The sequence below is a fragment of the Gorilla gorilla genome, chromosome 1 (assembly GCF_029281585.2).
Source record: "Gorilla gorilla gorilla isolate KB3781 chromosome 1, NHGRI_mGorGor1-v2.1_pri, whole genome shotgun sequence".
Classification (NCBI taxonomy): Eukaryota; Metazoa; Chordata; class Mammalia; order Primates; family Hominidae; genus Gorilla; species Gorilla gorilla.
In genome coordinates, this window is record NC_073224.2 from 202,178,237 (window position 1) to 202,206,063 (window position 27,827).

The 27,827-nt window shown below is 47.5% G+C and overlaps 1 protein-coding gene and 2 pseudogenes across 5 annotated transcripts in view; 2 read left to right on the forward strand and 1 right to left on the reverse strand.

The window, feature by feature from the left end:
- The first annotated feature begins 3,950 nt into the window (after positions 1–3,950).
- Positions 3,951–6,037, forward strand: LOC129525589 (protein N-lysine methyltransferase METTL21D-like; annotated as a pseudogene).
- A 1,305-nt stretch (positions 6,038–7,342) lies between these two features.
- LOC101145472 (alpha-actinin-4-like) lies at positions 7,343–18,248 on the reverse strand (annotated as a pseudogene).
- Positions 18,249–19,566: 1,318 nt separating this feature from the next.
- Positions 19,567–27,827, forward strand: part of EPHA10 (EPH receptor A10) — a 50,803-nt gene continuing 42,542 nt past the window's right edge. For all 5 annotated transcript variants that reach the window (XR_010131575.1, XM_063700253.1, XM_031004452.3 and 2 more), the window contains exons 1-3: positions 19,567–19,743; positions 21,866–21,930; positions 22,632–23,310. Coding sequence is in view for 4 of the 5 variants with exons in the window: in XM_063700253.1 (XP_063556323.1) it covers positions 19,638–19,743; positions 21,866–21,930; positions 22,632–23,310 (850 nt within the window). In the remaining variant the exon portion in view is untranslated. The remainder of the gene's footprint in view (positions 19,744–21,865; positions 21,931–22,631; positions 23,311–27,827) is intronic.

Here is a 27,827-nt window from a genome sequence, read left to right on the forward strand (position 1 = left end):
CAAGGAATCTCCCAGGAAGTAGAAAAACAAACCCACCCTGAGGAACCTTTCAGAACACTGAAATGAGAAATTACCAAAGAACTCATAAAATAAAATGTCCTGGGACATGACGTTCTGGATTGCAGTAGCCCCCTAAGTGAACAATGAATTAAAAAATGACCCATACAGTACTCGTCATTATGAAAGTTCAGAACATTGAAAACAGAAGATCCAAAAAGCTTTCGAAGAAAAAGAAGTCAAGGATTTGGAATTAGAATGGCCCAGGAAAGCAGAAGGCCGGGGACAATTTCTCCCAAAATTCTGAGGGCAAATAATTTTGGACCTAGGATTCCACAATTAATTTTAAAATTGTGAGGGTGGTGTATTGAACCTTGTAGTCAAGTAAAATGAAAAAAAAATTTTTTTTTTTGGTCGGGCGTGGTTGCTCACGCCTGTAATCCCAGCACTTTGGGAGGCCGAGGTGGGCGGATCACGAGGTCAGGAGATGGAGACCATCCTGGCTAACACGGTGAAACCCTGCCTCTACTAAAAATACAAAAATTAGCCAGGCGCGGTGGCATGTGCCTGTAGTCCCAGCTGCCGGGGAGGCTGAGGCAAGAGAATGGCGTGAACCCGGGAGGCGGAGCTTGCAGTGAGCTGAGATCGTGCCACTGCACTCCAGCCTGGGCGACAGAGTGAGATTCCATCTCCAAAAAAGAAAAAAAGAAAAAGAAAAAACTTTTTTTAAATTATGAGAGTAGAATAGACTTTTTTTTTTTTTTTTGATAGGGTCTCACTCCAGCCCAGGCTGGAGTGCAGTGGTGCAATCTCAGCTCATTGCAACCTCTGCCTCTCTTGCTCAGGCGATCTTCCCACCTCAGTCGCCCAAGTAGCTGGGACTACAGGCACGCATCACCATGCCTAGCTAATCTTTCTATTTTTGGTAGAGACGGGGTTTCACCATGTTGCCCAGACTGGTCTAGAATAGACATTGTTTTTAGGTATTCAAGGTCTCAATTTTTTTTCTCCTATGCTGTCTTTCTCAGGAAGCTACCAAAAAATATAATAGAGAAGTAAATAAAAAAGGTGAGGAGGAACTTGGGATCCAGTAAAAAGGAAATCTAACACAGAGGAAAAGCTCAGGGGAGTCCCAGAGCACTACCTGTGCAGCAAGCCTGAAGAGCAATCTGCCCAATGGAAGCAGGAGGACACCCAAGAAGGCTCTTTCCCAGAGCAGCCGAAATTGATAGATAGGCTGGGCCTGGCGTGGTGGCTCCCGCCTGTAATCCCGCACTTTGGAAGGCCAAGGCGGGTGGATCACCTGAGGTCAGGAGTTGGAGACCAGCCTGGCTAACATGGTGAAACCCTGTCTCTACAAAAAATACAAAAATTAGCTGGGTGTGGTGGTGCACACCTGTAATCCCAGCTACTCAGGAGGCTGACACAGGAGAATGGCTTGAGCCCCGGAGGCAGAGGTTGCAGTGAGCTGACAGTGTGTCACCGCATTCTCATTTTTCATTGCCCCATGTGGTTGTATCTTTTGTTTTTTTTTTTTGAGATGGAGTCTCGCTCTGTTACCCAGGCTGGAGTGCAATGGTGCGATCTTGGCTGACTGAAACCTCTGCCTCCCGAGTTCAAGTGATTCTCCTGCCTCAGCCTCCCAAGTAGCCAGGATTACAGGTGCCCCCCACCCCCCACGCCCAGCTAATTTTTGTATTTTTAGTAGAGATGGGGTTTCACCATGTTGGTCAGGCTGGTCTTGAACTCCTGACCTCAGGTGATCTGCCTGCCTTGGCCTCCCAAATTGTTGGGATTACAGGCATGAGCCACCACACCCAGCCTGTATCTTTTTTTTTTTTTTTTTGAGATGGAGTATTGCTGTATCACCCAGGCTGGAGTGCAGTGGCACGATCTCGGCTCACTACAACCTCCGCCTCCCGGGTTCAAGCGATTCTTTTGCCTCAGCCTCCCGAGTAGCTGGGATTACAGACGTGCACCACCATGCCTGGGTAATTTTTGTATTTTTAATTAGTGACAGGTTTCACCATGTTGGCCAGGCTGGTCTCAAATTCCTGACCTCAGGTGATCCACCTGCCTCATCCTCCCAAAGTGCTGGGATTACAGGCGTGAACCACTGTGCCCAGCTCTATATCTTTATTAGCTGTTTTTTCTAAACTCTCCAACACAACATTTAAATTCCTCTGAATCTATTTTCTATACAGTCTTCATATTAGGATACTGATCAACTAATAAACAAAACAGAATGGTCAGATGACAAGTGCTGTAGAGAAACCCAAAGCAGGAGGTGGGGAGAGGGAATGCCAGGCTGGGGAAGTTTTACAATGTTTAATAGGTTGGGCAGGGAAGACCTCCCTGAGAGGGTGGCCTGAGGGAGAGAGGAAGAAAACCGTGCAGACGTTTGGAAGAAGTGAGTTCCAGGAAGAAGAAACAGCAAGTTCGTTTTCCTGGAGACGGGAGCATGCCTCATGTGTTCTTCATGCATCTGCTAGAATTTTTACTTGCATGTTTTACTGTCAATTCCACTACCTACCTCCCCAACCAAGGGCACCCCAATCTCTGAAGCACATTTTTTTAATGTTTATTTTTTAGAGATAAGACCAACCTGGGCTACATAGTGAGACCCCATCTCTAAAAAGATGAAATAAAAAACAGAATTGAAGCACAGACCTAAAGACAGAAATAACCATGGCATGTTTGAGAGACGTGCTGTGTTGCCCAGGCTGAAGTGCTGCGGCAGGATCATAGCTCACTGCAGCCTTGAACTCCTGGACTCAAGCATTCCTTCTGCCTCACCCTCCCCAGTAGGTGGGATCACAGGTGGCACTACTATGCCTGGCTAATTTAAAATTGTTTAATTAGTTGGGGGTCTCAAACTCCTAGCCTCAAGTGATCTTCTCACCTCAGCCTTCCAAGTAGCTGAGATTACAGGTGCACACCACCATGTCCAGCAATGCACTTTTTTTTTTTCTTTTTGAGACAGAGTCTCACTTTGTTGCCCAAGCTGGAGTGGAGTGGCGCGATCTCGGTTCACTGCAACCTCCGCCTCCTGGGTTCAAGCGATTCTCCTGCCTCAGCCTCCCAAGTAGCTGGGACTACAGGTGCCCGCCACCATGCCTGGCTAATTTTTGTATTTTTAGTAGAGACAGGGTTTCACTATGTTGGCCAGGCTGGCCTCGAACTTCTGACCTTGTGATTGCCCACCTCGGTCTCCCAAAGTGCTGGGATTATAAGCACGAGCCACCATGCCCAGCCAGCAATGCACTTTTTAATTCCCAGTATGCAAATGGTAACCAAGTCATATTGATAATGCTTGCAAAATATTTTCATTCTTTCTCTTTTTGTATATTTCCACTGTCACCATATCAGTCTTATAATGATATAATTATAGAATATTAGGCTATCAGTGCTCTTAGAAACCATCTAGTATAATTCCATTTTACTAAGGCTACTTCTCTGCGACCTTTCAGCTATGTCTCCAGAGTACCAGACAAAGCTTAATCATACCACACCTGGGTTTCCCCAGGCCCAAAGTCAATCTATTCTGCCTGCTGCTCACAAATGAGTGCTCCCTGCCCACTGTCCTATTCTTCCCCCACCCACCCTACAGTAGTACCCCACTGGCTACCTTGGCAGGGCTTTCTCAGCTGCTGATCCAACATGACCTCCTACATTTAAAATGAGCCTGGGCATGGTAGCTTATGCCTGTAATCCCAGCACTTTTGGAGGCCAAGGTGAGAGGATCGCTTGATGCCAGGGGTTCAAGGCCAGCCTAGGCAACATATTGAGAGCCTGCCTCTACAAAAAATCTAAAAATTAGCTAGGTATGGTTACACGTGTCTGTAGTTCTCAGCTACTCAGGAGGCTGAGGTAGGAGGATCACTTGAGCCTGGGAGTTTGAGGGCAACAGAGTAAGATCCTATCTCAAAATAATAATAATAATATTTAAAAAAAGCTATTGTTGCTGGGCAGCGATGGCGACTACGCCAGAGTCTTCACTGGAGGACCCAGTGCGGAGCTTTGTGCAAATTTTGGAGAAGTGAGATGGTACGGTGCTACCACTACAGCAGTATGGCTCCGGCGGCATGGGTTGCATTGTTTGGGACACTGCCTATGTCCTTTCTAAATACCTGGAAACACCTGAGTTTTCTGGCGACTGGGCCCACACGCTGAGCCGGCGGTTGGTGCTGGGGCTGCGTTCGGGCACCGGGGCCGTGGGGCGCATGGCCGCTACCCTCGGGGCTAATGTTGTAGTCACTGATCTTGAGGAATTGCAAGACTTACATGAGCAAGCATCTTGTCACTGGTTCTGTTCAAGCCAAGGTACTGAAATGGGGGGAAGAAATAGAAGACTTTCCTCCTCCACCCGTCTACATACTGATGGCTGACTGCCTATACTATGAAGAGTCTTTGGAGCCATTGCTGAAAACTCTAAAATATATCAGTGGATTTGAGCCTTGTATTATATGTTGTTATGAACAACGAAGAATGGGAAAAAGTCCAGATATTGAGAAAAAATATTTTGAGCTCCTTCAGCTAGACTTTGACTTTGAAAAAATTCCTTTGGAAAAACATGATGAAGAGTACCAAAGTGAAGATATTCATATTATATACATCAGAAAGAAAAAATGGAAATTTTCATCATGAAGCCTTTAGTCATCTTACCCAAGCCTCTGACAACCTGGTAAACTAAAGATGTGAACCGAGCATGTGAATACAGCATGGGAAGATTGTGTCCACAGCTTTTTCCAGGACGTCTTTAGAGATCCAATGTATAGATGACAACCACCATGGGCTGCCTGCAGTACAAAAAATGCCTGCCTGCTTGCCTGCCTGCCTGCCTGCCTGCCTGCCAATGGCCCTGAATCCAGCTTAGGTTACTTAGTTCAGCATCAAGTCCTGCTTACAAGAAATGTTGGGAATCAGTTATTCAAATAAAAATTGGTATTGAGGTGAGGCCAAAATCTGCCAAAAAAACAGTGAACCAGCATGACCTTTTACAGGAAACTAGAGATAAATTTCTAAAGAGAACTATCTACTATTATACAATAATGTTTTAAATTCAAACCAGTAAATTTTAGTTTGTCTTCAAAATTTAAAAGGTTTTCATTTTGTACATAATTATGCAGTGTTTATCATGTTTATCTGCCACTTCATTTCTTTTAAAATATCTTTAATACTTAAATGTTCTTTTAATTTTAAAAAGAACTGAGATATTGTCTTGTATACTTACATTGGCCAAAGTTGTATTCTTTTCCTCCACCATACATCTATGTGATTTAATCAGTAAATTACACTGTAATGAGTTGCTAAGAAGACAAATCAGAAGATTGGAGGAACAAAAGATATCTTTACAGATTTTTCATTTGAGAATGGAGTGAGAATAGAAAGACCAGTTTCAGGCTTAAGCACATAGGTGGCTCATGCACTTTTCTTTATATATATGTTCCAGGAAAATCTGGCTTAAAAATACTGGTATTAACTTGCTTACCTGAAACACTGAAAGGTTTTTGAATAACTACAAATTTAGTTCTATATGTATATACCAAATGAATTTTTATTCTGTGTCTCTGTTTTATGTTATCATGAAGCCATTTGCTCATATACAATAATCTGTCAAGGACTTTATTCATACCTGTTCCAAAGAGTAGTAACCGGATGGAAGTCTGGTATTTACAGGCATTGGTGCTAGATGGTATATTTTATGTGTTAAAATAAACATTGTTTTTGAGACCCTGAAAAAAAAAAAAAAGAACCTGACATTCAAGTTACATTGGTCTCCTTTCACTGTCTCTCAAACATGCCATGTTTATTTCTGCCTTTAGGTCTGTGCTTCAGTTCTGTTTTATTTTATTGTTTTAAAGATGGGGTCTCATCATGTTCTCCAGGCTGGTCTTGAATTCTTGGGCTCAAGAGATCCTCCCACCTTTGCCTTCCAAAGTGTTGTGATTACAGGTGTGAGCCACTGCACTCAGCCTGATTCTCCCTTGTAATAACTTTTATTTTTCCTTCCTATTCAGATTTCGCCCATCCGTCGAGACGTCTCCCCACCATGGTTTCTGTATGGTTGGTTCCCTGTGGGGTGGAGCAGAAACCATGTTAGCCGTGTTAGCTGTGTTTTAGGATGCTTGATTGCTCTCACACACACACCATCCTCACAGCAATCTTGTGTCATGGGTAAGGTCATTCCCCATTTTACAGGTGAAGAAACAAAGGCTCAGAGAGGTAGGGAGAGGCTGGGGTAGGATCAGCCCACATCTGCCTGTGCTCTTAATCGTCGCACAGTAAATACTCTCTCTTGAACCGGGCGCACAGTAAGTGTTTGTAGATGTCAGCTGAGTTGTTCATGAGCTGTTTCATATATATTGGGGTCTCATCACCCCCAACTGACCATGTTGTGAGGCTTGTGGAACAGAATGAGAGCAGGAAAAACCTCCACTTACAAAGGGCCCACCCTGTGTGAGATTCAGCACCACGTTCAGTAAGTATGGGGAAATGACAGGAGATAAAACCAAAGGTGCAAAAGTGGTTGAAACTCAGGGATGGGAGGAGGAAGCAGAGGATTTCTATTTCAATTATAAGCCTTGTAGTACTGTTTGACTTTTAATGCTATGTACAATGTTACTTTGATTAAAAGTGAAAGTGTATTTAAACAAATTAAATAGGGAAGTGGGGACTAGTGGACTACCCTTTAGAACTTTGGATATGAAGAGAAGGAAATACAGAGCAATAACTGCCTTATATATTTGCAGTAAGGATTGAACAAACAAGGCACTTACACAATGTTTGGCCTAGAACAAGCAGCAAGAATTATTATAACATGAAGCAGAACATAGGATCAAGGTTCATCATGGGCTCATTAGACCTGAGAGATGTCATTATAAGAATAGGCTATGATAGGCCAGGCGCAGTGGCTCACACTTGTAATCCCAGCACTTTGGGAGGCCGAGGCGGGTGGATCACGAGGTCAGGAGATCAAGACCATCCTGGCTAACACAGTGAAACCCCGTCTCTACTAAAAATACAAAAAAAATTAGCCAGGCATGGTGGCGGTTGCCTGTAGTGCCCGCTGCTTGGGAGGCTGAGGCAGGAGAATGGCGTGAACCTGGGAGGCGGAGCTTGCAGTGAGCCGAGATCGCACCACTGCACTCCAGCCTGGGTGACAGAGCGAGACTCTGTCTTAAAAAAAAAAAAAAGGCTATGATAATAAGAGATCATTATGGTCTCCACCAAAGCAGACAAATGCTACACCCTCCCCTGTCCCTTCTGTGTCCTCCAGGTCTTTTTCTCTCTTCCTTCCTTTTCTTTCTTTTAATAGAGACAGAGGAATGGGGACTGTAGAGGCCTACACCATGGGAAGGGGGCAAAGGGCTCTCCCAGCCCCTACCAGAGGCCACGAGGAAGGGTGTTTGATACGAGTCTCACCAGGAGCCCCATAGTCACTCTTGTTGTATGGAGCTATAGAGAAGGATTTGTAGACAAGGGCACCAGGCATGGCACTGGGGACCTGTTGTGGGGCCAGGTGGGCAATGCAGTACTTGACCTGGTCAGAGACACCTCTCCCTGCAGCTCCTCGGCCGTGATGACGTTCTTGTCCCCTGCCATGACCTTGAAGGAGGTAACGAACTGGCTGTGTCTACATTGGTTGTTTCCCAAGACCTGAAGTTGATGAAGGCTTGGGAGGCCACAAGGCTACTATGGTTGGGGTCAACCACACTCCCGGTGCAGTTGAACTCAGCATTGCTCTGCTGTTATTCTCCACATTGTAGCCCAAGCTGATGAAGCAGGCCTTGAACTCTTTCAGCCCCAGCACCCTGCCATGGCTCTTGTCAGTGTGACTGAAGTACACCTGAAACTCTTGCATCTGCTCCTGGCCAATGCCCTGGGTATTGCAGGTGAGGATCTGGTTCTTGACCTCACTGATGGTGCAGCCAATGGTGGTGAGCGGCTGCTCCCAGCCATGCGGATGTGTTCCACCATGTAGCTGTTATGCTTGTTGTTGAAGATGAAGACCTCCTGGAGGAGCTGGTGCTCTGCGTCAGCAGGTCCAGGTTCAGCTTGTGGTCCATGATGTTTTGCTCATATTGCTTCAGGTTTAGCTGGTCCTCTGGGTTCCCCTTCATTTTGATGGAGCTGCACCCACTTTCCTCCATCTTGGTCTGGATCCAGGGCCCCATGACATTGGCCTGGCTGGAGAACTGGTGGTGGAGGTGCTCGTTGGACTGCTGCTTGCTCTGCTCCTCCAGAAGTGCATAATCCTGCTTTGACACCAACTGCTGCACCTTTGCCCACTGGGAGTGGATGATCTGTGTGGGGTCGGGGGAGGTGACAGTGGTGTAGGGGTTGCTGCCTGACAGCTTGGTATGTTTGCTATCTGTGATCCTCTGGGTTGCCTTGTGGGTGGCCAGGATAGCCTCTTTCTCCCTATCATTATCTGGCAGGGTCAACTTTTGGCTGTGGGCTGAGATCAGGCAGGCCCTCAGTCTTCTCGGTATTGTAGATGACGAACATGTCCTGGAGCTCCTCCACGGCACTCTCCATCCAGTTGTAGAAGGCTCTGCCCACTTGGCATACTCCAGGTACAGATGATCAGTGGCCTCCAGCTGCTTCTTCATTTTGTCCAGGGCTTCCCTGTGACTGTGGGTCAGAGAGTGCAGGGTTTCCCACTGCTCGTAAATCTTCTGGCACTGGGGATTGACAGCTGTGGGAGTCACAGTAATCCAGCTTGTTGAGTTCCTGGGCAGTGTCCTCTATGATATTGTGAAATAATGTATTTGGTCTTTGATCCTGCTTCCTGGCATACAATGACTAAAAAATAATTAGAATTTCCAAAACAATGTCTTTTTGTATGCTGATTAGTTGATGGATGGCTGGCAGCCCCTAGGGAGCTTTAGGATGGAGGCTGGTCACCAGAAAAACCAAGGGATAAGTAGAGGGTTGGGACTTTCAGCCCCACTGCCCAACCCCTGAGGAGAGAAGAGGGGCTGAAGATTAAGTTGATCAGCAATAGCCAGTGATTTAATCAATCATGCCTATATAATGAAGCCTCCATAAAACCCTGAAAAGACAGGGTTCACAGAGCTTCTGGAGAGCTGAACACATGGAGGTTCCTGAAGAGTGGCATCCCCAGAGAGGGCATGGAAGTCCCAAGTCCCCTTTCCCACACCTTGCCCTATGTGTCTCTTCATCTGTATCCTTTGTAATATCCTGTGTAATAAACAAGCCAACGTAAGTAAAGCGTTTTTCTGAGTTCTGTGAGCTGCTCTAGCAAATTAATGGAACCCAAGTAGGGGGTAGCAGGATCCCCAATTTATAGCCAGTTGGTCTGAAGCACAGGCAAATATAATTGGGCTTGTGATTAGCATCTGAAGTGGAGGCAGTATTGTAGGACTGAGCCCTTTCCCTGTAGGATCTGACACTATCTCCAGGTAGATAACATCAGAATTGAATTGAACTGGAGGATAACCAGCTGGTGTCTGCTGCAGATTTGATTGCTTGTTCCGTGGGTGGGGAAAACCCCACACACATTTGGTCACAGAAGCATTCTGGGTTGTGTGAGGGCAGAGGAAAAGTAGTTTGAGTTTTTTCCACTCTCAGAGCCTTGATCAGCTCCACAAAGTCCTGGTGTATGGCCAGATCACTCTCAAAGGCTTCATGGTTGTGGATAAGGGCTTTGATGTCTGATAGGGTGGCTGTCTCATAGTCCCGCTGCTTAAGCCTGGCTTCCTTCTCATCGGTCCAGGCCTCATGGATGGAGGTCTTCTGGAACTTCTCTGCCAGGTGGTTGAGTTGCTCCAGCCTGTGAATATCATTCAGCAGCAACTCCTCATGTCAATTCTTGGCCTGCTCCAGGTGCTGCCCACTGTTGTTGATGTTCAAGACCATCTTACCCTCAGAGCCCATGAAGGCAGGCTGGTTGCTTAGGCGCAGCTTGATCTGCATCGTGTTGAAGGTGATCTCCAGCTGGCCTCTCTCCTGCACCTTGGACAGCTTGTGGATGCACCAGTAGTCACGAAAGACTTCTGCTACATCTCCTGGAAGGTCTTTTGTGGTATGGGGTTCTCCAGTCAGGGGCTGTTTTGCTGAATCCACTCCAGGAGATCACTGGCCAGCCTCTTGTAATTTTCCATCAACTGCTCATGCCCCTGGTAGACAGCCAACATTTTGCAGTTCTGGTTGGTGGCAGCTGCTACTAAAAATACAAAAAATTAGCCAGGCATGGTAGCACATGCCTGTAATCCCAGTTACTTGGGAGGCTGAGACAGGAGAATCACTTGAACTCAGGAGGTGGAGGTTGCAGTGAGGCGAGATCAGGCCATTGCACTCCAGTCTGTGCGACAGAGTGAGACTGTCTCAAAAAAAGGCCGGGTGCAGTGGCTCGTACCTGTAATCCCAACACTTTGGGAGGCTAAGGCAGGTGGATAACCTGAGGTCAGGAGTTCGAGACCAGCCTGACCAACATGATGAAACCCCATCTCTACTAAAAATACAAAATTAGCCAGGTGTGGTGGCGCTTGCCTGTAATCCCAGCTACTTGGGAGGCTGAGGCAGGAGAATCACTTGAATCCAGGAGGCGGATGTTGCAGTGAACTGAGGTTGCAACATTGTGCTCCGGCCTGAGAGACAAGTAAGACTTCGTCTAAAAAAAAAAATTACAATGTTAGTTTAGCGATATTGATTTTCTTTCAGTTACTGTTTGTATTATGTACTGTTTGCACATACTATCCTGTTTGTATGTTTGTTTGTTTACAACCTTTGCTTTAACATATCTGTATCCTTATGTGGAAATTTCTTTTCTTTCTTTCTTTTTTTGAGATGGAGTTTCGCTCTTGTTGCCCAGGCTGGAGTGCAATGGCGTGATCTCGGCTCACCACGACCCCCTGGGCTCAAGCGATTCTTCTGCCTCAGCCTCCCAAGTAGCTGGGATTACAGGCATGCGCCACCATGCTTGGCTAATTTTGTATTTTTAGTAGAGGTGGGGTTTCTCCATGTTGGTCAAGCTGGTCTTAAACTCCCGACCTCAGGTGATCTGCCCACCTTGGCTTCCCAAAGTGCTGGGATTACAGGCATGAGCCACTGTGCCTGGCTATGTGGAAGTTTTTTAAAGCAGTATAAAGTTGCTGTTTAAAACCCAATCTGGGCCAGGTGTGGTGGCTCATGCCCATAATCCCAGCACTTTGGGAGGCTGAGGCAAATGGATCACTTGAGCTCAGGAGCTCAAGACCAGCCTTCGCAACATGGTGAAACCTCATCTCCACCAAAAAAAGAAAAGTACTAAAATTAGCTGGGCATGATGGCATCCGCCTGGAGTCCCAGCTACTTAAGAGATTGAGGTGTGAAGATCACTCAAGTCCAGGAGGCAGAGGTTGCAGTGAGCTGTGATCATGCCACTGAACTCCAGCCTGGGTGACAGAATGAGACCTTGTCTCAAAAAATAAAAAATAAATAAAAATTAAAAAAAAACCCAAAACAAAAATCCAATCTGGGCTGGCCATGGTGGTTCTCCCCTATAATCCCAGTACTTTGGGAGGCTGAGGCAGAAGGATTTCTTGAGGCCAGCAGTTTGAGAGCAGCCTGGACAACATAGCAAGACCCTGACTCTACAAAATTTTTTTAAAAAATTAGCCAGGTGCAGTGGCATATGCCTGTAGTCCTAGCTATTTTAGAGGCTAAGGTGGGAGGATTGCTTGAGCCCAGGAGGTTGAGGCTGCAGTGAACTATGATTGCACCACTGCACTCCAGCCTGGGCAACAGAACAAGCTCCTGTCTCTAAGAAATTTTTTTAATACTAAAAAATAAAAATAATAAGTAAATTAGAAACTCAATCTATCTTTGTTTTTATTTTATTTTATTTTGTTTGGTTTTAGTTTTTGAGACAGGGTCTCACTCTCACCCAGGCTGGAGTGCAGTGTCACAATCATGGCTCACTGCAGCCTCAACCTCCCAGGTTCGAGTGATCTTCCCACCTCAGCCTCTCAAGTAGCTGGGGCCACAGGTGTGCATCACCATGCCCAGCTACTTTTTGTATTCCTTCACAGAGACGGGGTTTTACCATATTGTCCAGGCTGGTCTCTACCTCCTGGGCTCAAGTGACCCTCCTGCCTGAGCCTCCCAGAGTGCTGGGATTACAGGCATGAGCCACAGCACCTGGCCCAATCTTTGTTTTAAAATAGGAATATTTAGTCCATTTATATTTAAAATAGTTATTTATACATCTGAGTTTCAAGATATCCTAGTATTTGTACTCTATCTATCCCACATGTTCGATGTTCCTTTTTTCCTCTCTTCTAAATCTTTTTTGATTATTTTTATTATTCCAAATGTTTCTACATTAGCTTGTTAGTAACATATTTTTGTTACTATTTTTCCATGATTACCATGGTAATTACAGCATGCATCCTTGACTTGCTAAAGTTTAATATAAATTAATTCTTTTACCACTTCATAGACAATGCAAGTACCTTAAAATACTTTAACTCCATTTATCTGCTCCCACACTCTGTGCTATTTTTGTGATGTGTTTTAATTCTATGTGCATTTAGAACTTCACATGCCATTATCACTTTATACAGTTATTGTTCATTTATTTTTACCCACATATTTACTTTCTTTTGACCTTAATTTTTTCCTGGATGTTCATAATTCCTTTTGAGTTTTTTAAAAAAATTCCCTTTAATATGTCTTTAGTGTGGATCTGTGAAGAATTTTGACTGTGGGAAAACATATTTATTTTACCTTCATTTTTGAAGAATATTTTCACTGAGTATAGCATTTTAGATTGATATTTTCTTTTAGCACTTTATAGATGCCATTCCATCATCTTCTGGATTTTATCATTTCTATGAAAGAGTCAGTTGTCAGTCTTTTTATTTTATTTTATTATTTTCGAGACAGGTCTTGCTCTGTCTCCCAGTTTGGAGTGCAGTGACATAAACACAGCTCACTACAGACTTGACCTCCCAGGCTCAAATGATTCTCCTCCCACCTCAGCCTTCTGAGTAGCTAGGACAACAGGGGCATGCCGCTATGCTTGGATAATTTTTCTATTTTTAGTGGAGATGAGATTTCACCACGTTGCCCAGGCTGGTCTCAAACTGCTGGGCTCAAGTGATCCTCCTGTCTCAGCCTCCCAAAGTGCTGAGATTACAAGCATGAGCCACTGTGCCTGGCCTCAGCCCTTTTTTCAAAAAATTGAGACAGTCTTGTTCTGTTGCCCAGGCTGGAGTGCAGTGGTGTGATCCTAGCTCACTGTAGCCTCAACCTGCTGGGTCAAGTGATCCCCCACTACATCTTCCTGAGTAGCTGGGACTACAGGTGCACACCATCATGTCTGGCTAATTTTTGTATTTTTTTTTTTGTAGAGATGGAGTCTCGCTGTGTTGCCTAGGCTGATCTTGAACTCCTGGCCTCAAGTGATCCTTCTTCCTTGGCCTTCCAAAGTGCTGGGGTTACAGGCATGAGCAACCATGCCTAGCCAAAGTTGTTCGTGTGTGTGTGTGTGTGTGCGTGTGTGTGTGTGTGTATGTGTGTGTGTGTGTGTTTTGTTTGTTTTTTTGTTTTGAGACAGAGTCTCACTCTATCGCCCAAGCTGGAGTGCAGTGATGCAATCTTGGCTCACTGCAACCTCCGCTTCCCGGGTTCAAGCAATCCTCCTGCCTCAGCCTCCCCAGTAGCTGGGACTATGGGAGTGTGCCACCATGCCTGGCTAATTTTTGTATTTTTAGTAGAGATGGGGTTTCACCATATTGGCCAGGCTGGTCTTGAACTCCTGACCTCAGGTGATCCGCCCACCTCAGCCTCCCAAAGTGCTGGTATTACAGGCATGAGCCACCACACTCCACCATTGTCAGTCTTAATGTTGTTCCTTTGAAGGTAATGTGTCTCTCCCTCTCTAATTGCTTTTAATATTTTTTCTTTGTCTTTGGTTTTCAGCAGTTTTATTATGAAATGCTTAAATACAGTTTTTGGCCAACCGTGGTGGCTCATGCTTATCTACAGTAGAAGAACATCCAAATAAAACTGGGACTCTGCCAGCAATATAAAATATGAAAGGGGAAAGCTATTGGGTAAATAATCAACAGTGTTTACCACACTAATAGATGTATTAATTTTCTGTAAAGTTGTGTGTGTGGGTAGAAAATATCAGGAATTGTACATATCAATCTTTAGCAGAATTTAAATTTGGGAGGGGGACTATCTGGAGTGGAAAGGATGGATATTTTTACTTATACAATTTTCATTAGTTTGTATTACTTTGGTGATTTAAATTTAAAAGAACTTCAATCTAAAAATGGGTTGCTCAGAATTAGAGCTAGAACAAAAATATAGAGTCAGAAGGCTGGATATGGTGGTCCACACCTGTAATCCCAATGCTTTGGGAGGTTGAGGCAGGAGGATCACTTTAGGCCAGACTTTGAGACCAGCCTGGGGAACATAGTGATACCTTGTCTCTACAAAAGAAGAAATAAAAAGAATTATGAGCATGGTGGTGTGTGCCTGTAGTCCTAGCTACCCAGGAGGCTGGAGGATTGCTTGAGCCCAGGAGGTTGAGGCTGCAGTGAGCTATGATTGCACCACTGCACTCCAGCCTGGGCAACAGAGTGCTTGTCTCTAATACATACATAAATATATGTATGTGTGTGTGTATATATATATGTGTGTGTGTGTGTGTGTGTGTGTGTATGTGTGTGTGTATGTATATATGTATTAGGGAGAAAGAGAGAGAGAGAGTCAGAGAAGCACATATTTGTATATTCCATCCCAGTCCTGGCCCCTACACAGTTACTCAGGTGCCAGTAGCAGGTTTATTCCTTCTGGGGATTTGGAGGCACAAAGCTATCCGAGCCTGAGGCCATCAAATATTTAAACCATTCACCTCCCTCCCGTCCCACTCTCAAAGCTGTCTTCACATCATAAATTGGCTTCCTGTGCATATTTTCCTACAGGGAAAGAATGTGCTGGACATGGCATTGTGAGCATTCTGGTCCCCTTGGCAGTTCCATTTCTCATCATAAATTAATACATTGCTTCTCTGGCTCAGATAGCAGGATAGGAGCTGGGTTAGTAGGATCTACTTTCCATTCCCCAATAGATTCTCTCTTAATGCTGTTAAAGTCAAGTTCATAAGCCTGGACCATGATGAATTTACCAAGGTAAAAGTCACCTCTGATGCCACTTGGCAGCTGGCCAGCCAGCCTGCCCTGATGACACTCCTGTCTCTTCAAGCACATTTCTTTCAGACTCCTGTGCTTCCTAGCCACATTCATCTCAATCAGCTGTCTCTTTCTTTATCCCTCATTCTGTCTTTTCCTCTATGACTCTCTCTCTCTAATTATATATATCTTTCTATCTTCCTACTTCACCACTTAATCTTCCTTTATCTTTTTTTTTTGATGGAATTTCTCTCTTTTTTGCTCTGGCTGGAGTGCAATGGCATGATCTCGGCTCACTGCAACCTCGGCCTCCCGAGTTCAAGCAATTCTCCTGCCTCGGCCTCCTGAGTAGCTGGGACTACAGGTGCACACCACCATGTCCAGCTATTTTGTATTTTTAGTAGAGATGGAGTTTCACCATGTTGGCCAGACTGGTCTCGAACTCCTGACCTCAGGTAATCCACTCGCCTCAGCCTCCCAAAGTGCTGTGGTTACAGGTGTAAGCCACCGTGCCCAGACTTCTTTTCCTTTTTTCTTCTGTTTTTTGTTTGTTTGTTTGTTGTTGTTGTTGTTTACCTTAATTAACCATGGAGTTGAAAAATAATATATACCAGAGCTATGTGCCAAGCACAGAGCTGGGTCACATGTAAAAATTATATTCTGACCTCACAATAACTCTGAAAACTGTTTTTGTTCCTATTTTACAAAGAAAGAAGTGGAGGCTCATAAAGGGTAAGTAGTTGTGTTTCATAATCTTAAAGGTTTTCTCTGCTGAATTTTCAAAATTAGTAAATTAAATGCTTTGTGCTTCCTTTATCTAAGAAAATACAGTTTAGGCCAGGCATGGTGGCTCATGCCTATAATCCCAGCACTTTGGGAGGCTGAGGTGGGTGGATCACTTGAGGTCAGGAGTTTGAGACCAGCCTGGCCAACATGGCGAAACCCCATCTCAACTAAAAATACAAAATTAGCCAGCTGTGGTGGTGTGCACTTGTAGTCCCAGCTACTTGGGAGGCTGAGGCAGGAGAATCGCTTGAACCTGGGAAGCAGAGTTTGCAGTGGACTGAAATCAGGCCACTGCACTCCAGCCTGGGCAACAGAGTGAGACACTGTCTCAAAAAAAAAAAAAAAAAAAAAAGATGACCCTTTGAACAATAAAGCTCTCACTGCTCTTTGCCTCTCCCCATCCTTCTTCCTGAGAGTGGGACTTGACCCTGATTCCTCTGACACAATCTTAAACTTCTTTATGGAGGAGATAACCTTCTCTGTCCAGTCAGGCTCAACATACTTTCTGTATCTGTGCAAAAGGAAGAGGTCAAATCTTCAGCACCTAGATTTGTAACTTTCAGTAACTTGGAGATGGAGGTTGTGGTAACATTACATCTGCTCCCTGGAAGGTCACTTTTTATTATTTTGGGTGTTTAATTAAGTTGCTCGGCCTCATCAAGTGTCCTCCCCACGATCCTAGAAGATAGTGAGGTAGAAGTAGAGAGGATTATCCCTTCCAGCCTGCTTCAGTAGAGGTCTGAGAGGAGCAAAAGAGAAAACAAGATGTTTCTGGGTGGGTTCCAGGCCCCTCCACCCTTCTGCAAGGGAGTGAAGGGTGCTTATCTCCTGAAGACATGAATTGATGGATTTTGGTTATAGGCTGGAGGAGTAGACGCAACCACTGTATTTTCTTAGGTAAAGGAAATATAAAGCATTTAATTTACTAATTCTGAAAATTAAGCAGAGAAAATCTTTAAGATTATGAAGCAAAACTACTTACTCTTTATGATCCTGCCAAGGATCAGAACATGGCAGCAGAGAAGTCCCAGGTCCAACTCAATGTCCAGACTCTGTTGGATTCAGCACCATGGACAGAAAGCAGCCCAAAGCTGCTGAGGGCTGAGGGTTGAATGCCATAGACAGATACCCCTTCTCTGTCCCCACCCCCAATTTCACTAGTCCCCATTGCTATTCCTGGGAGGAACCTAACCCCTTCCATTAGTTAACTGACTTAAAGGTCGAGATAAACAATGGGTTGGTTTCCTTCTAAGGCCCTCCGGAATTTCTTTACTGAGCTGTCTGTTCTGCAGCTTCCTGGTAGAGTGGGGTCCGCCTTAGAGCAACTCTTATTAACATCCAGCTGATTTGCATATATCTGCATTCACTGGGGCTTCTCCATTCTGGTTTTATTGTAAATGAATTGCTCACAGGAAGAAAGGGAAGGATTATTTCACTCCTTTTTTTTTCCTCTTCTTTCCCCCTATTCCTAGGGTCTCCGTCTGGAAATTTCCCCCAGATGCCTGAAGGTGTGTGTGGTGGAAGAGGGTAGAAACCAGACTCCAACAGTCAGGTGTTTGCCAGAGCAACCTATGTAGATTTCCCCAGATAATTTCCCCCATCTGTTTGGTTTCTGAAAGATCCTTGTCAGGTTCAGAGGAAGTCTGTATTTTGTTTTAGCACCTAGGGTCAGAACCTCCGGCCTGAAGTCCCTGGAGCTTCAGTACGAAGCCATGATTGGTGCCTTAGAGCCTGCTAAGGGGATGGAACCCGGTTTTAAAGAGGAGTGAGGGGTGGTGGGGTGAGGTCTCATTTTGAAATGAAAGGAGTCCTGGGTCTCTAAGCAGCTTCTAAAAATACCATCTCCCAGAGCTGGAGGCAGGGGGAGGGGAGAAATCGAGCGCGAGGAGAATGAAGATGGAAAGTAGGTGGCAGTGTGAGAACCCTTCCTCAGGTAGGTCTGGTTTTAGAAGTCCCGCCTGCATCCAAGGACTGGAGGGATGCCACACCTCCTTCTGCTTCCTCAGCGGGCTTGTCTCCTGTGGTGTCCAAGCCACAGCCTCTCCTGATGACCTTTCTTTCTGCAGGTAAAGAAGACCAATTCCTCCCACCTACTCCTCCTATTGCTACTGTCCAGCAAGTATGTCTGAGTGGGCACGTGTGCATTTACTCGCACATATACACATGCACACACGCAGAAGTGGCACATGAAAGCGGGTTGTAAATGGCCAGTGATCTACGATGCCAGGAGTCCTCCTTACACTCGGTGTTCAAAGAGGTATGGACTCTGGCAGAGACAGCGTGGTTCACCAGGGCATCCGCAGCACAGAGCATGGCGCCCAGTGAGGGCTGGGTGGAGGGGTGAGGGATACATATATGCAAAAGCACAGACACTCAGACCGCAGGGGCCAAGTAGTCACAGGACTCACACTCACTCTCGAGGCTTCTCAGGCTATATTCGCTTCCAAATAGAGAGGGGGTGGGTCCCCCAAGAAAAGAGCTCGGAAAAGCCACGAGGTGGGTGGAGCTTTCTCCCCTCAAGTTCAGCCCAGATGGTGGCGCTCTGTAGCCGCCTCCCTTGTCCTGGAGGGCCCCAACCCTTCCCACCACCAAAGTGTTAAACCCTCAGCTTGCACATAAATGACCTTCACTAGACAGAGGTCGTGTTCCACGTTTTCTTGCGGCTTCTTCAGCGCCGGCTGAACTCTGCCAGGATTGCTCCGCCTCTCTCGCAGATGTCTCCGATTCCTGGCCTCTGTGCTGTTCACCAGTCCCCTGGGGTGGGCGGAGTGGGGTGATCAAAGAGGGGAACCCCCGACTCTGAGCAGACTGAGGGCATGGGTGGTTGTGAGGTGTGCTGCTTGTATCTTGGCAGCAGGAGCAAGAACCTGAGGAACCGATCATTCATGCAAAACCGCCACCGCCCCCATCCCAGCGTCCACATGGTTTCCCAGCCTCGGAAGCGCGTTGGTAGGGCAGGACCCCGTCCCTCACTTTGCTCTCCTTTCCCGAGCAGCTCCCGGGATCGTTCGGCCCCTCCTTCCTGCCGCTGTGTGTGTGTGTGTGTGTGTGTGTGTGTGTGTGTGTGTGTGTGTGTGATGAGGGCGGGAAGAGAAAGGGGGGGGGGGGATGAGCTAGGAGACACCGGGAGCCTCAGACACAGGGAGCCTCAGACACAGGAACAGACCTAGGCCAGGGAGACAGGAGAGCTCCCCAGAGCTTGGGGTCAGGACATAAAGCATCAAAACCCCGCAAGTCCTGGGAACAAGGGAGCTTCCAGACTAGCTCAGAGGCTGCAAGTGTTGCTGCCTCCCCGAGGGTCGCCCCTCCTTAAGCCAAGCCCACCTTGCCTGCCTACTCCTCAGGAATGAGGAGCTAAGGTTTAGCGCTCTGGGCCACCGATGCCAGCTCATTCCCCTCTCGCAGAAGCCCCGCCAGCTCCCACAGCTGCCCCACCCCCCACGGTTTGGAGATCTGCGGGACCCCTTCCTTTCCCCACCAGCTGGGTGTTCCGCCCCTGGCCTATGAAACTCCACCTTCCCACCCTCTGCTGGCGGGGATTGGTTGGCATCCCGCGGCGGTGCCTAGTGATTGGTTCCCATGGATGATGGTGAGCGGTGAGACTCCGCCCCCAGCTGGCTCTGGGGTCTGGGGGCACTGCTCAGCTTTGCTAGGCTGGCGCGGCTTGAGCCGCCGCCGCACTGACAGCTCGGTCTGCGGACCATGGAGACCTGCGCCGGTCCACACCCGCTGCGCCTGTTCCTCTGCCGGATGCAGCTCTGTCTTGCGCTGCTTTTGGGACCCTGGCGGCCTGGGACCGCCGAGGAAGGTGAGAAGACTGGTGAGCTCTGCTCGGAGCGTGGCATACCAAAAGATAGGGGGCTGGCGACGGGCGTTCTGGGGGAAGGAGTCATTGGAGAGACTAGAGTCTGTATTGGGGCTTGAAGCAAACAGGCAGCAAAGAACTGCAGAGACAGAGAAAAATGTGGTCAAGCAGTAGCGAAGAGAGGGGCGCTGAGGAGCTTGGGGGCTGGAGACCCGGGAGGTTGGGAAAGAAAGACGCCAGGAACCGCGGGAGCCAGAGGCGGCGGTCCAGCGGCCGGTGAGACGGACAAGCTGAGTGATTGGAGGTGGGAGGTGCGGGGGCGGGGAGATGAAGAGTGGAGACAGGGAGATGCGGAGGTGAGCTCGGAATATGGGGAGACGGGATGGAGCCCGGACCACAGGGGCTAGGAGACCACAGTGTGGCCAACAGAAGGTGGAATGCTGGTCGAGGGGGCTGGATCCGGGCGCTGCCCGACGTGCTGATCATGGAACTGTCCGCAGTGCTGAATTCTGAGCGTAGTCTACCGGGCGCGCTCCGCGTTGCCGGGTTTGAGGCTGTCGGCGATACTGGAGCCCGCGTCTTGCCTCTGATTGTGCATTTGGGGGAGCTATACGCTCAGTTGAATCCAGAGGCGTCATATCCAGGTGCAGAATCCGGAGGAGCTGGAATCTGAGGCGTTGACCGCGGGGTTGGTCTGGGCCCTGGATGGCTGATGCCTTCCAGTTCGCGATTCCGATGCGCTGTCAGTTGCGCGGATCTCGGAAAGCCGTCGGCGGTCCTGCCCACAGTCGCTGACGCCTCTGGAGAGGCCCTCACCTTGGTGGCCCACCCCCTGGTTTAAGCTCCAGAGGGTAATCTTCCAAGACTCCGGGGTGTCCTGACCTCCTGTCTCTGGTCTGCGGACTCTGCTGTCCAAACCATTTTCTGTGATCCATGCTGAGAGGTTGCAGGCTGCTGATCCGATGCCTCCTGGGGGAATAAAGGGACTTCAAGCTTCTCTGGTAGGAAGGGTCATAGATGTATACATAAAAGAACCCCAGACATTCTTTCAAAAGCAGTGGAAGTGACAGCCCCTGGGAAAAGGGCTGGCTGAGGAGAAGAGAGATTTTATTTCTCCAGTTGTTAGCAGTATCTCTCCACATTGTTTTCTCAGAGGCCCGGGGAGTCAGACTAAAAATGTTCAAGTCTTCATGCCTGGAGACCACCGACCTCAGAAAAGCCCCTGAGTAGGAGTGTATTGGGGGGTATATACAGGAATCCCCTGATACATTCACTACTCACTTTCTCTCTCTCTCTCTCTCTCTCTCTCTCTCTCTGACACTTAGCTATAATTTTGGGAACCTAAGAAGGCTGGGGAGAGTCACTGACTCCCACCCCCAATCTGAGAGCCAACCTTAGAGTATTTGCCACGGACCCTGTAGAAGGCTGAATGATGACCCCCACCCCCAATATGTCAACGTCCTAATCCCTAGAACCGTGAATGTTAGCTTAATTGACAAAAAGGACTTTGCATATGTGATTAGTGATCTTTTGAGATGGAGAGATTGTTTCAGATTATCTGGATGGGCCCAATAATCACAATGGTCCTTGTATGAGGGGTGCAGGAGGAGCCAGAGTCAGAGGAGGAGGCAGTGTGATGACTGAGGCAGAGATTAAAGTGATGTGATTTGAAGATGGAGGAGGGGACCACAAGCTAGGGACTACAGGCGGCTACCAGATGCTGAAGATGGTAAGGACATGAATTCTCCCCTCAGAGCCTCCAAAAGAAAACAGTCCTGCTGACACCTTGACTCTAGACCAGTGAAAGTGGCTTTGGGCTTCTGACCTCCAGAACTGTAACAGAAAAATAACGTGTTGTTTTAAGCCACTAAATTTGTGGTAATATGTTACAGCAGCCCCAGGAACTGAATACAAGCTCCTTCCCTACTGACTGTGGCTACCTCTCTCTGGATTTGAGCTATTCGCACCCCTCCTGGGGATGTATGGAGTGGGAAAAACTTGCCCATATCATTTGTCACATATTGCATTCTCTCAGCAAATTTACAGGGACTTCACCAAAGGATTCCACTCTCTTGCTAAACTGACCTTCTCGATTTCTGATATTTCTGTCTTCCCCTCTCCTTAGTTATCCTCCTGGATTCCAAAGCCTCCCAGGCCGAGCTGGGCTGGACTGCACTGCCGAGTAATGGGGTAAGTGCACAAGTGTCCCTCCCTGTCCCAGGGATCCTCTGGTGGTCCAGGACACAGTCTCCTCAGCTCCTCATGTTTACATCAGACAAAAGTGCTCCTCAGAGTGTGTGGTCTCCAGCAGCCCTGGCTTCAAGCCAGAGTGGCCTATTAGAAAACATTGAGTCTTCAGCCAGTTAGACAGTCAAAAAAAAAAAAAAAAAGTGAATAAGTGAGGAGAGAACTGGCTGTTTAGGAACAGAAACGTGGCATCTGGATGGAGCTAATACAGGACAGTGGTTTGCACATAGTAGTAGATCCTCCAAGCAATGTTGTTGATTGATTGACACAGCAAGCAAGACTGGGAGTCCTAAAAGAGGCTTGGAGATTTGGGGTGGGGGGGGATGATGTGGGCTGTAACAACAGCTTGGTGGAGTGCAAAGGGCACTGGTCAGAGAGTCAGGAGACTACAGGCACCATTCCTAGCTCCACCACTAACTTGATGTGCATACCTGGTCAGATCGCTCTCCCTCTGGAGCCTCAGTTTCCCCATCTATAAAAATAAGGATTGGGATCATTTGTTTCCAAAGTTTCTCCCAGCGCTGCATCTTACAATTTCCGGGGTGTGCATGGTGCTGAGAGAGAAGGCAGGAGTCACTGCTAGCGCTCCACCTCCTGGAAGCACTTTGGCTCTGGGCTGCCCACCCCTTTACTCTTGTCCCCAGTGGGAGGAGATCAGCGGCGTGGATGAACACGACCGTCCCATTCGCACGTACCAAGTGTGCAATGTGCTGGAGCCCAACCAGGACAACTGGCTGCAGACTGGCTGGATAAGCCGTGGCCGCGGGCAGCGCATCTTCGTGGAACTGCAGTTCACACTCCGTGACTGCAGCAGCATCCCTGGCGCCGCGGGCACCTGCAAGGAGACCTTCAACGTCTACTACCTGGAAACTGAGGCCGACCTGGGCCGTAAGCGTCCCCGCCTAGGCGGCAGCCGGCCCCGCAAAATCGACACGATCGCGGCGGACGAGAGCTTCACGCAGGGCGACCTGGGTGAGCGCAAGATGAAACTGAACACAGAGGTGCGCGAGATCGGACCGCTCAGCCGGCGGGGTTTCCACCTGGCCTTTCAGGACGTGGGCGCATGCGTGGCGCTTGTCTCGGTGCGCGTCTACTACAAGCAGTGCCGTGCCACCGTGCGGGGCCTGGCCACGTTCCCAGCCACCGCAGCCGAGAGCGCCTTCTCCACACTGGTGGAAGTGGCCGGAACGTGCGTGGCGCACTCGGAAGGGGAGCCTGGCAGCCCCCCACGCATGCACTGCGGCGCCGACGGCGAGTGGCTGGTGCCTGTGGGCCGCTGCAGCTGCAGCGCGGGATTCCAGGAGCGTGGTGACATCTGCGAAGGTATCCAGTTGGCTGGGGGTCGTGGGGTGGGAGTGTAGAGCGTAGGTGGCAATTGAGAGAGTGTGTGCCCTAGAGGAAAGAGGCGGGTGTGGGGTCGGGGGGCGGTGGAGAAGCCTTGGACTCTGGAGCCCAAGGAGAGCCCTGAAGTCTTGTGGAGTTTCCAGTGAGTCCAGTCAGGGCCAATGAGTGAACTTACTCGATGAAATTGACTGGCTAAGGAGACATTAGGGACCTATATCTTAGGCATCTTGCGCAGGCCTTCTCGTTTATTTATTTTCATGGCAATAAAGGAAGTCATTTTTTTTTTAATTATTTTTTAAATAAGGAGTCTCTCTTGCTCTGTTGTCCAGGCTGGAGTGCACTGGCTTGATCTTGGCTAACTGCAACTTCCACCTCCTGGGTTCAAGCAATTCTCCTGCCTCAGCCTCCTGAGTAGCTGGGATTATAGGCGTGCACCACCATGCCCAGCTAATTTTTGTATTTTTAGTAGAGATGGGGTTTCACCATGTTGGCCAGGCTGGTCTCAAACTGCTGACCTCAAGTGATCCACCTACCTAGGCCTCCCAGAGTGCTGGGATTATAGGCGTGAGCCACCGTGCCTGGCCTAAAGGAAGTCATTCTTATCTCTGTTTCACAGATGAAGAAACAGAGCCTCAGAGAGATTAGTACCTCACTTGCAAAGTTAGGAAATGGGGAGCTAGGATTTGAATTCAGGCTTGCCCAACTCAAATTCTATGACACCATGAGGTCTCCTCAGTGCATAAGGAAGAACTCTACAGCAGCCCAATCTTCAGGCTAGTGGGATTGGTTGCATTACAGGGAGGAATCTCCCAGTCACGGACCAAATATTTGCAAGTTAGAGGCTGGCAGGGGGGATTTTTATGCTGGAGAGAGGGATTGGGAAGTTGCACTAGATGATTACTAAGATCACATCCCACTCTCTGAACTATAATCACTGTGCTCCCTGGGGGAGATCCTTCATGTTGAGGGTTTTGCTGGGTTCTCAGGCTAGTGGGGGCATTAGGAACAGACCTCTCATTCTCTCTCTTGCCTCTGGCTTTGGATACAGAGGGTGATGATGGGGTTATTAATGTGTGTACTTAATATAGAAAGATCAAGGTATGCTTTTTCTAAACCATGTCCTTTTCTGGGTGCCAGGGCAACAGAAATGAGTCAGACATAGTCCTAGCTCTCAAGAAGCTCACAGTCTAGATGGAGAGATGCAAAAATTTAAAAATCACAAGAGGGTAATATATGCTATAACAGAGGGATACACAGAGTGGTGGGAAGACAGGGGAGGAAGTGACTAAATTTGCTCTCATTCCTTTGTTCAATCATCCATCCAATATGAATTGAGGATGTGCCAGCTGCATTTATTGAGGGCTTATTATATGTATATAGATGAATGCCACCATCTCCTCCCTGCGGAAATTGTAATTTAGAGAAAGACTGGGAGGCACGAACCTTCCTGAGCTCTCCAGATATAGTTAGGATCCACCTCGCTGCTCTCCAGCATTCATTGAAACCTATTTCTGTACTTACCCCATGGTATGCACTGATCTACTTATGTGTGTTTTCACCACTAGATTAAGAACTTCTTTTTTTTTTTTTAGAAATGGGGGTTTGTCTATGTTGCCTGGGCTTGCGTGTAGCAGCTATTCATAGGTATGATCATAGTGCATTACAGCCTTGAGTTCTTGGTTTCAAGCATTCCTTCTGCCTCAGCCTCCTGAGTAGGTGGGACTATAGGGATCACACCCTAGATTAGGAACTTCTTGAGCTCAGGCACTGGGTGTTACTAGTGTCAGCAGCCCCAGCATTCATAACAGGATAAGGCATATGGTAGGTGTTCAGTGAAAATGCATTGGGTGAAAAAGTGGTTACTATAGGGTGTGAAACATAAACAGAGAGCTAAGGAAGCATGGAAGGGAGAACCTAATTCTAAGCATGGAGAAGGCTTCCCAGAGAAGGTGAGAAGGTTTTTTTTCCCAGGCAGCTTAGAGCATTCTAAGCTTAGGAATTACATGCAGAAGGATGGAGGCAGAAGGAACATGGCATGGCTGGGCCTATGTAACTAAATGTGGTTGGAGCAGAGGGCATGTAGGGGTGTGGGAGTGAAGTGATGGGGTTGGAGAGGAGCAGGTGGAAATCACGAAAGGCCTTGAATGTTGGGATAAAGAGCTTAGACTTTATGCTTTAGGCCAATGGGGAGGATTTGAAGCAGGGATCTGACATGCTCAGATTTGTATTTTCAAAATATCACTCAAGCTGCAATTGCAAAGAAAGGATTGAAGAGGGAGGGATTAGGAGCCAGAAGATGAAGAAGGAAGATGGTGCAATAGTGCAGGAGAAAGAGCACAAGGGCTGAACTAAGGCAGTAGCAGAGATCATTGAGAGATGAGGATAGATGGGATCATGAGTTAGCATCCACAGCACTTAGTGACCATGTGATACAGGAGGAGAAAGGAGTCCCCTTTGACTTACATGCTACTGGGGATTGAATGGACAGAGGGATCATTCACTAGGGTACAGAACACAGGACATGGATAGACACATATTTATGATGCCCACGGTGCATTCCAGTGGAGGTAGCTAGAAAGTGGGTCTGGAGCTCTGCAAGACAGAGATAGTACTTGAACCTGTGGGTGTGGTTGGGACAGACCAGGAGAATGTGTGGGGTAAGAAGCCAAGAGGGCCAACAATGAAGACTCATAGAATAGCAATACTTAAGGACAAGTAGAAAATACAGAGCCCATTAAAAAGGCTGAGAGGGAGTGATCAGGGTATGGAGGAGAACTAGGAAAGTGTGATATTATGACAGCCAAGAGAGATTGAAGGTGTCCAGGAAGGAATGCCCTACAGAGTTGGGAAGCAGTCAGGTAAGTCAAGGGTTAGAAAGTGCCCAGTTGGTGGCCTTGGTGAGAGCAATTGCAGCCGAGTGATGGACAGAGAGAACAGGTTGCAGTAGACTGAGGGATAAAGGAAGTTGAAGAGCTTGAGTCAGGGAATCTAGAAGCCTGGATTTGAATTAGAAGAGGAGGTATCTCGAGGAGGACATCGGATTGAGAGAGGATTTTTATTATAGATGGGAGAGACTTGTTTGTATGCGGAAGGACAAAGAGCCACTGGGATACCAAGTGTGTATATGGGGGGATCCCCATCCCGGTCCCAGGAGGCAGGAGTATTTTATTACTGATGTGGGCTAGAATTGCTGACGCATTTGCTAATAAAAAAGCAGGCCAGATTTTAGTCAGTTTTATTATTGTTTTTACATACTCTATAGTTTGTGCCCTTATTGCCTGCACCCAAAATGGGCCACTTTTTACTGCTTCACTACCAAGAAGGGAGATGACTGATGGAATGTAGTATTTGATGAGGTTAAAGGGAGAGATCCAGGGTGGAGACAGAGGGGCTGGCCTTCAACAGGAGGTGGCTCATTCCCTCCTCTAGGACTGGAAGGGAGGAGGAGAGGGGAGATGGTTGTGGATGGGGGCATTTGTGTATTCTGATGGGCAGATGTTGAGGGAATTATCAACTGATGGCTTCCCTTCTCCCTATAAGGTGGGAGGGAGGGCATCTGTACAAATGGACGGTAAGGTCCTTGTCTGTTTTATTCATTGTTGTGTATCTATAGAGCCTACCTAGTAGATGCTGAAAAATATTTGCTGAATGAATGGATCAGGAGTGAGACGAGGAGGTTTCTCTGGGAAATGAGGGAGAAAGAGAGAGAGAGAGAAAGAGACTCAGGAACCCAATCCATGTCTGATGAGAACAGAAAAAGGCCACTTGTAATGGCCTCAGCTCTGCCTTGGGGAGTGGGGAGCTGGGGACAATGCCAAGGAAAGCTTCACAAGGGAGATGTTATTTGAACTGGGGTTTGGAGAAGTATAGAAGTTTGCCAGGAGAAAAGGGATATAAGGAATTATAGAACAAGACCCAGAGGTGTGAAAGGATGAGCTCAGTGTACCATGGGTAGAGTGGTTGGTAGTGGGGAGCTGTTGGAGGACATTAGGAAGGGAAGGGAAATGACTGGATTTGTATTTAGAAAGTTAAGGCCTTCCAAGTGCCTTCTGCAGCTAACACAAGCTTCCCTCTAAAAGTAGATGGATAAGTGGGGGAATAGAACGAATATGTTCTTTTCCCCTTTTTGTTTCTCTTTAGTGACCTTGACTTTTGTTCTCCCTCTGTTAGCCACTAGAGAAATTAGTAAAAGAGCTGGGGTTTCCTTTGGGGGAAAAAATCAGGGCATATAACAAGTAGCTTTAATTCTCTGCTAGAGCCAGGTGCAGTGGCTCACACCTGTAATCCCAGCAATTTGGGAGGCCAAGGCAGGAGGATTGCTTGAGCCAGGAGTTTAAGATCAGCTTGGGCAACACAGGGAGATCCCATCTCTCCACACACAAAAAATTAGCCAGGCATGGTTGCACAGCATGCCTGTGGTTCCAGCTACTTGGAAGGGCTGAGGTGGGAGGATTGCTTGGCCCCAGGAGGCAGGGGCTGTAGTGAGCTATGATTGT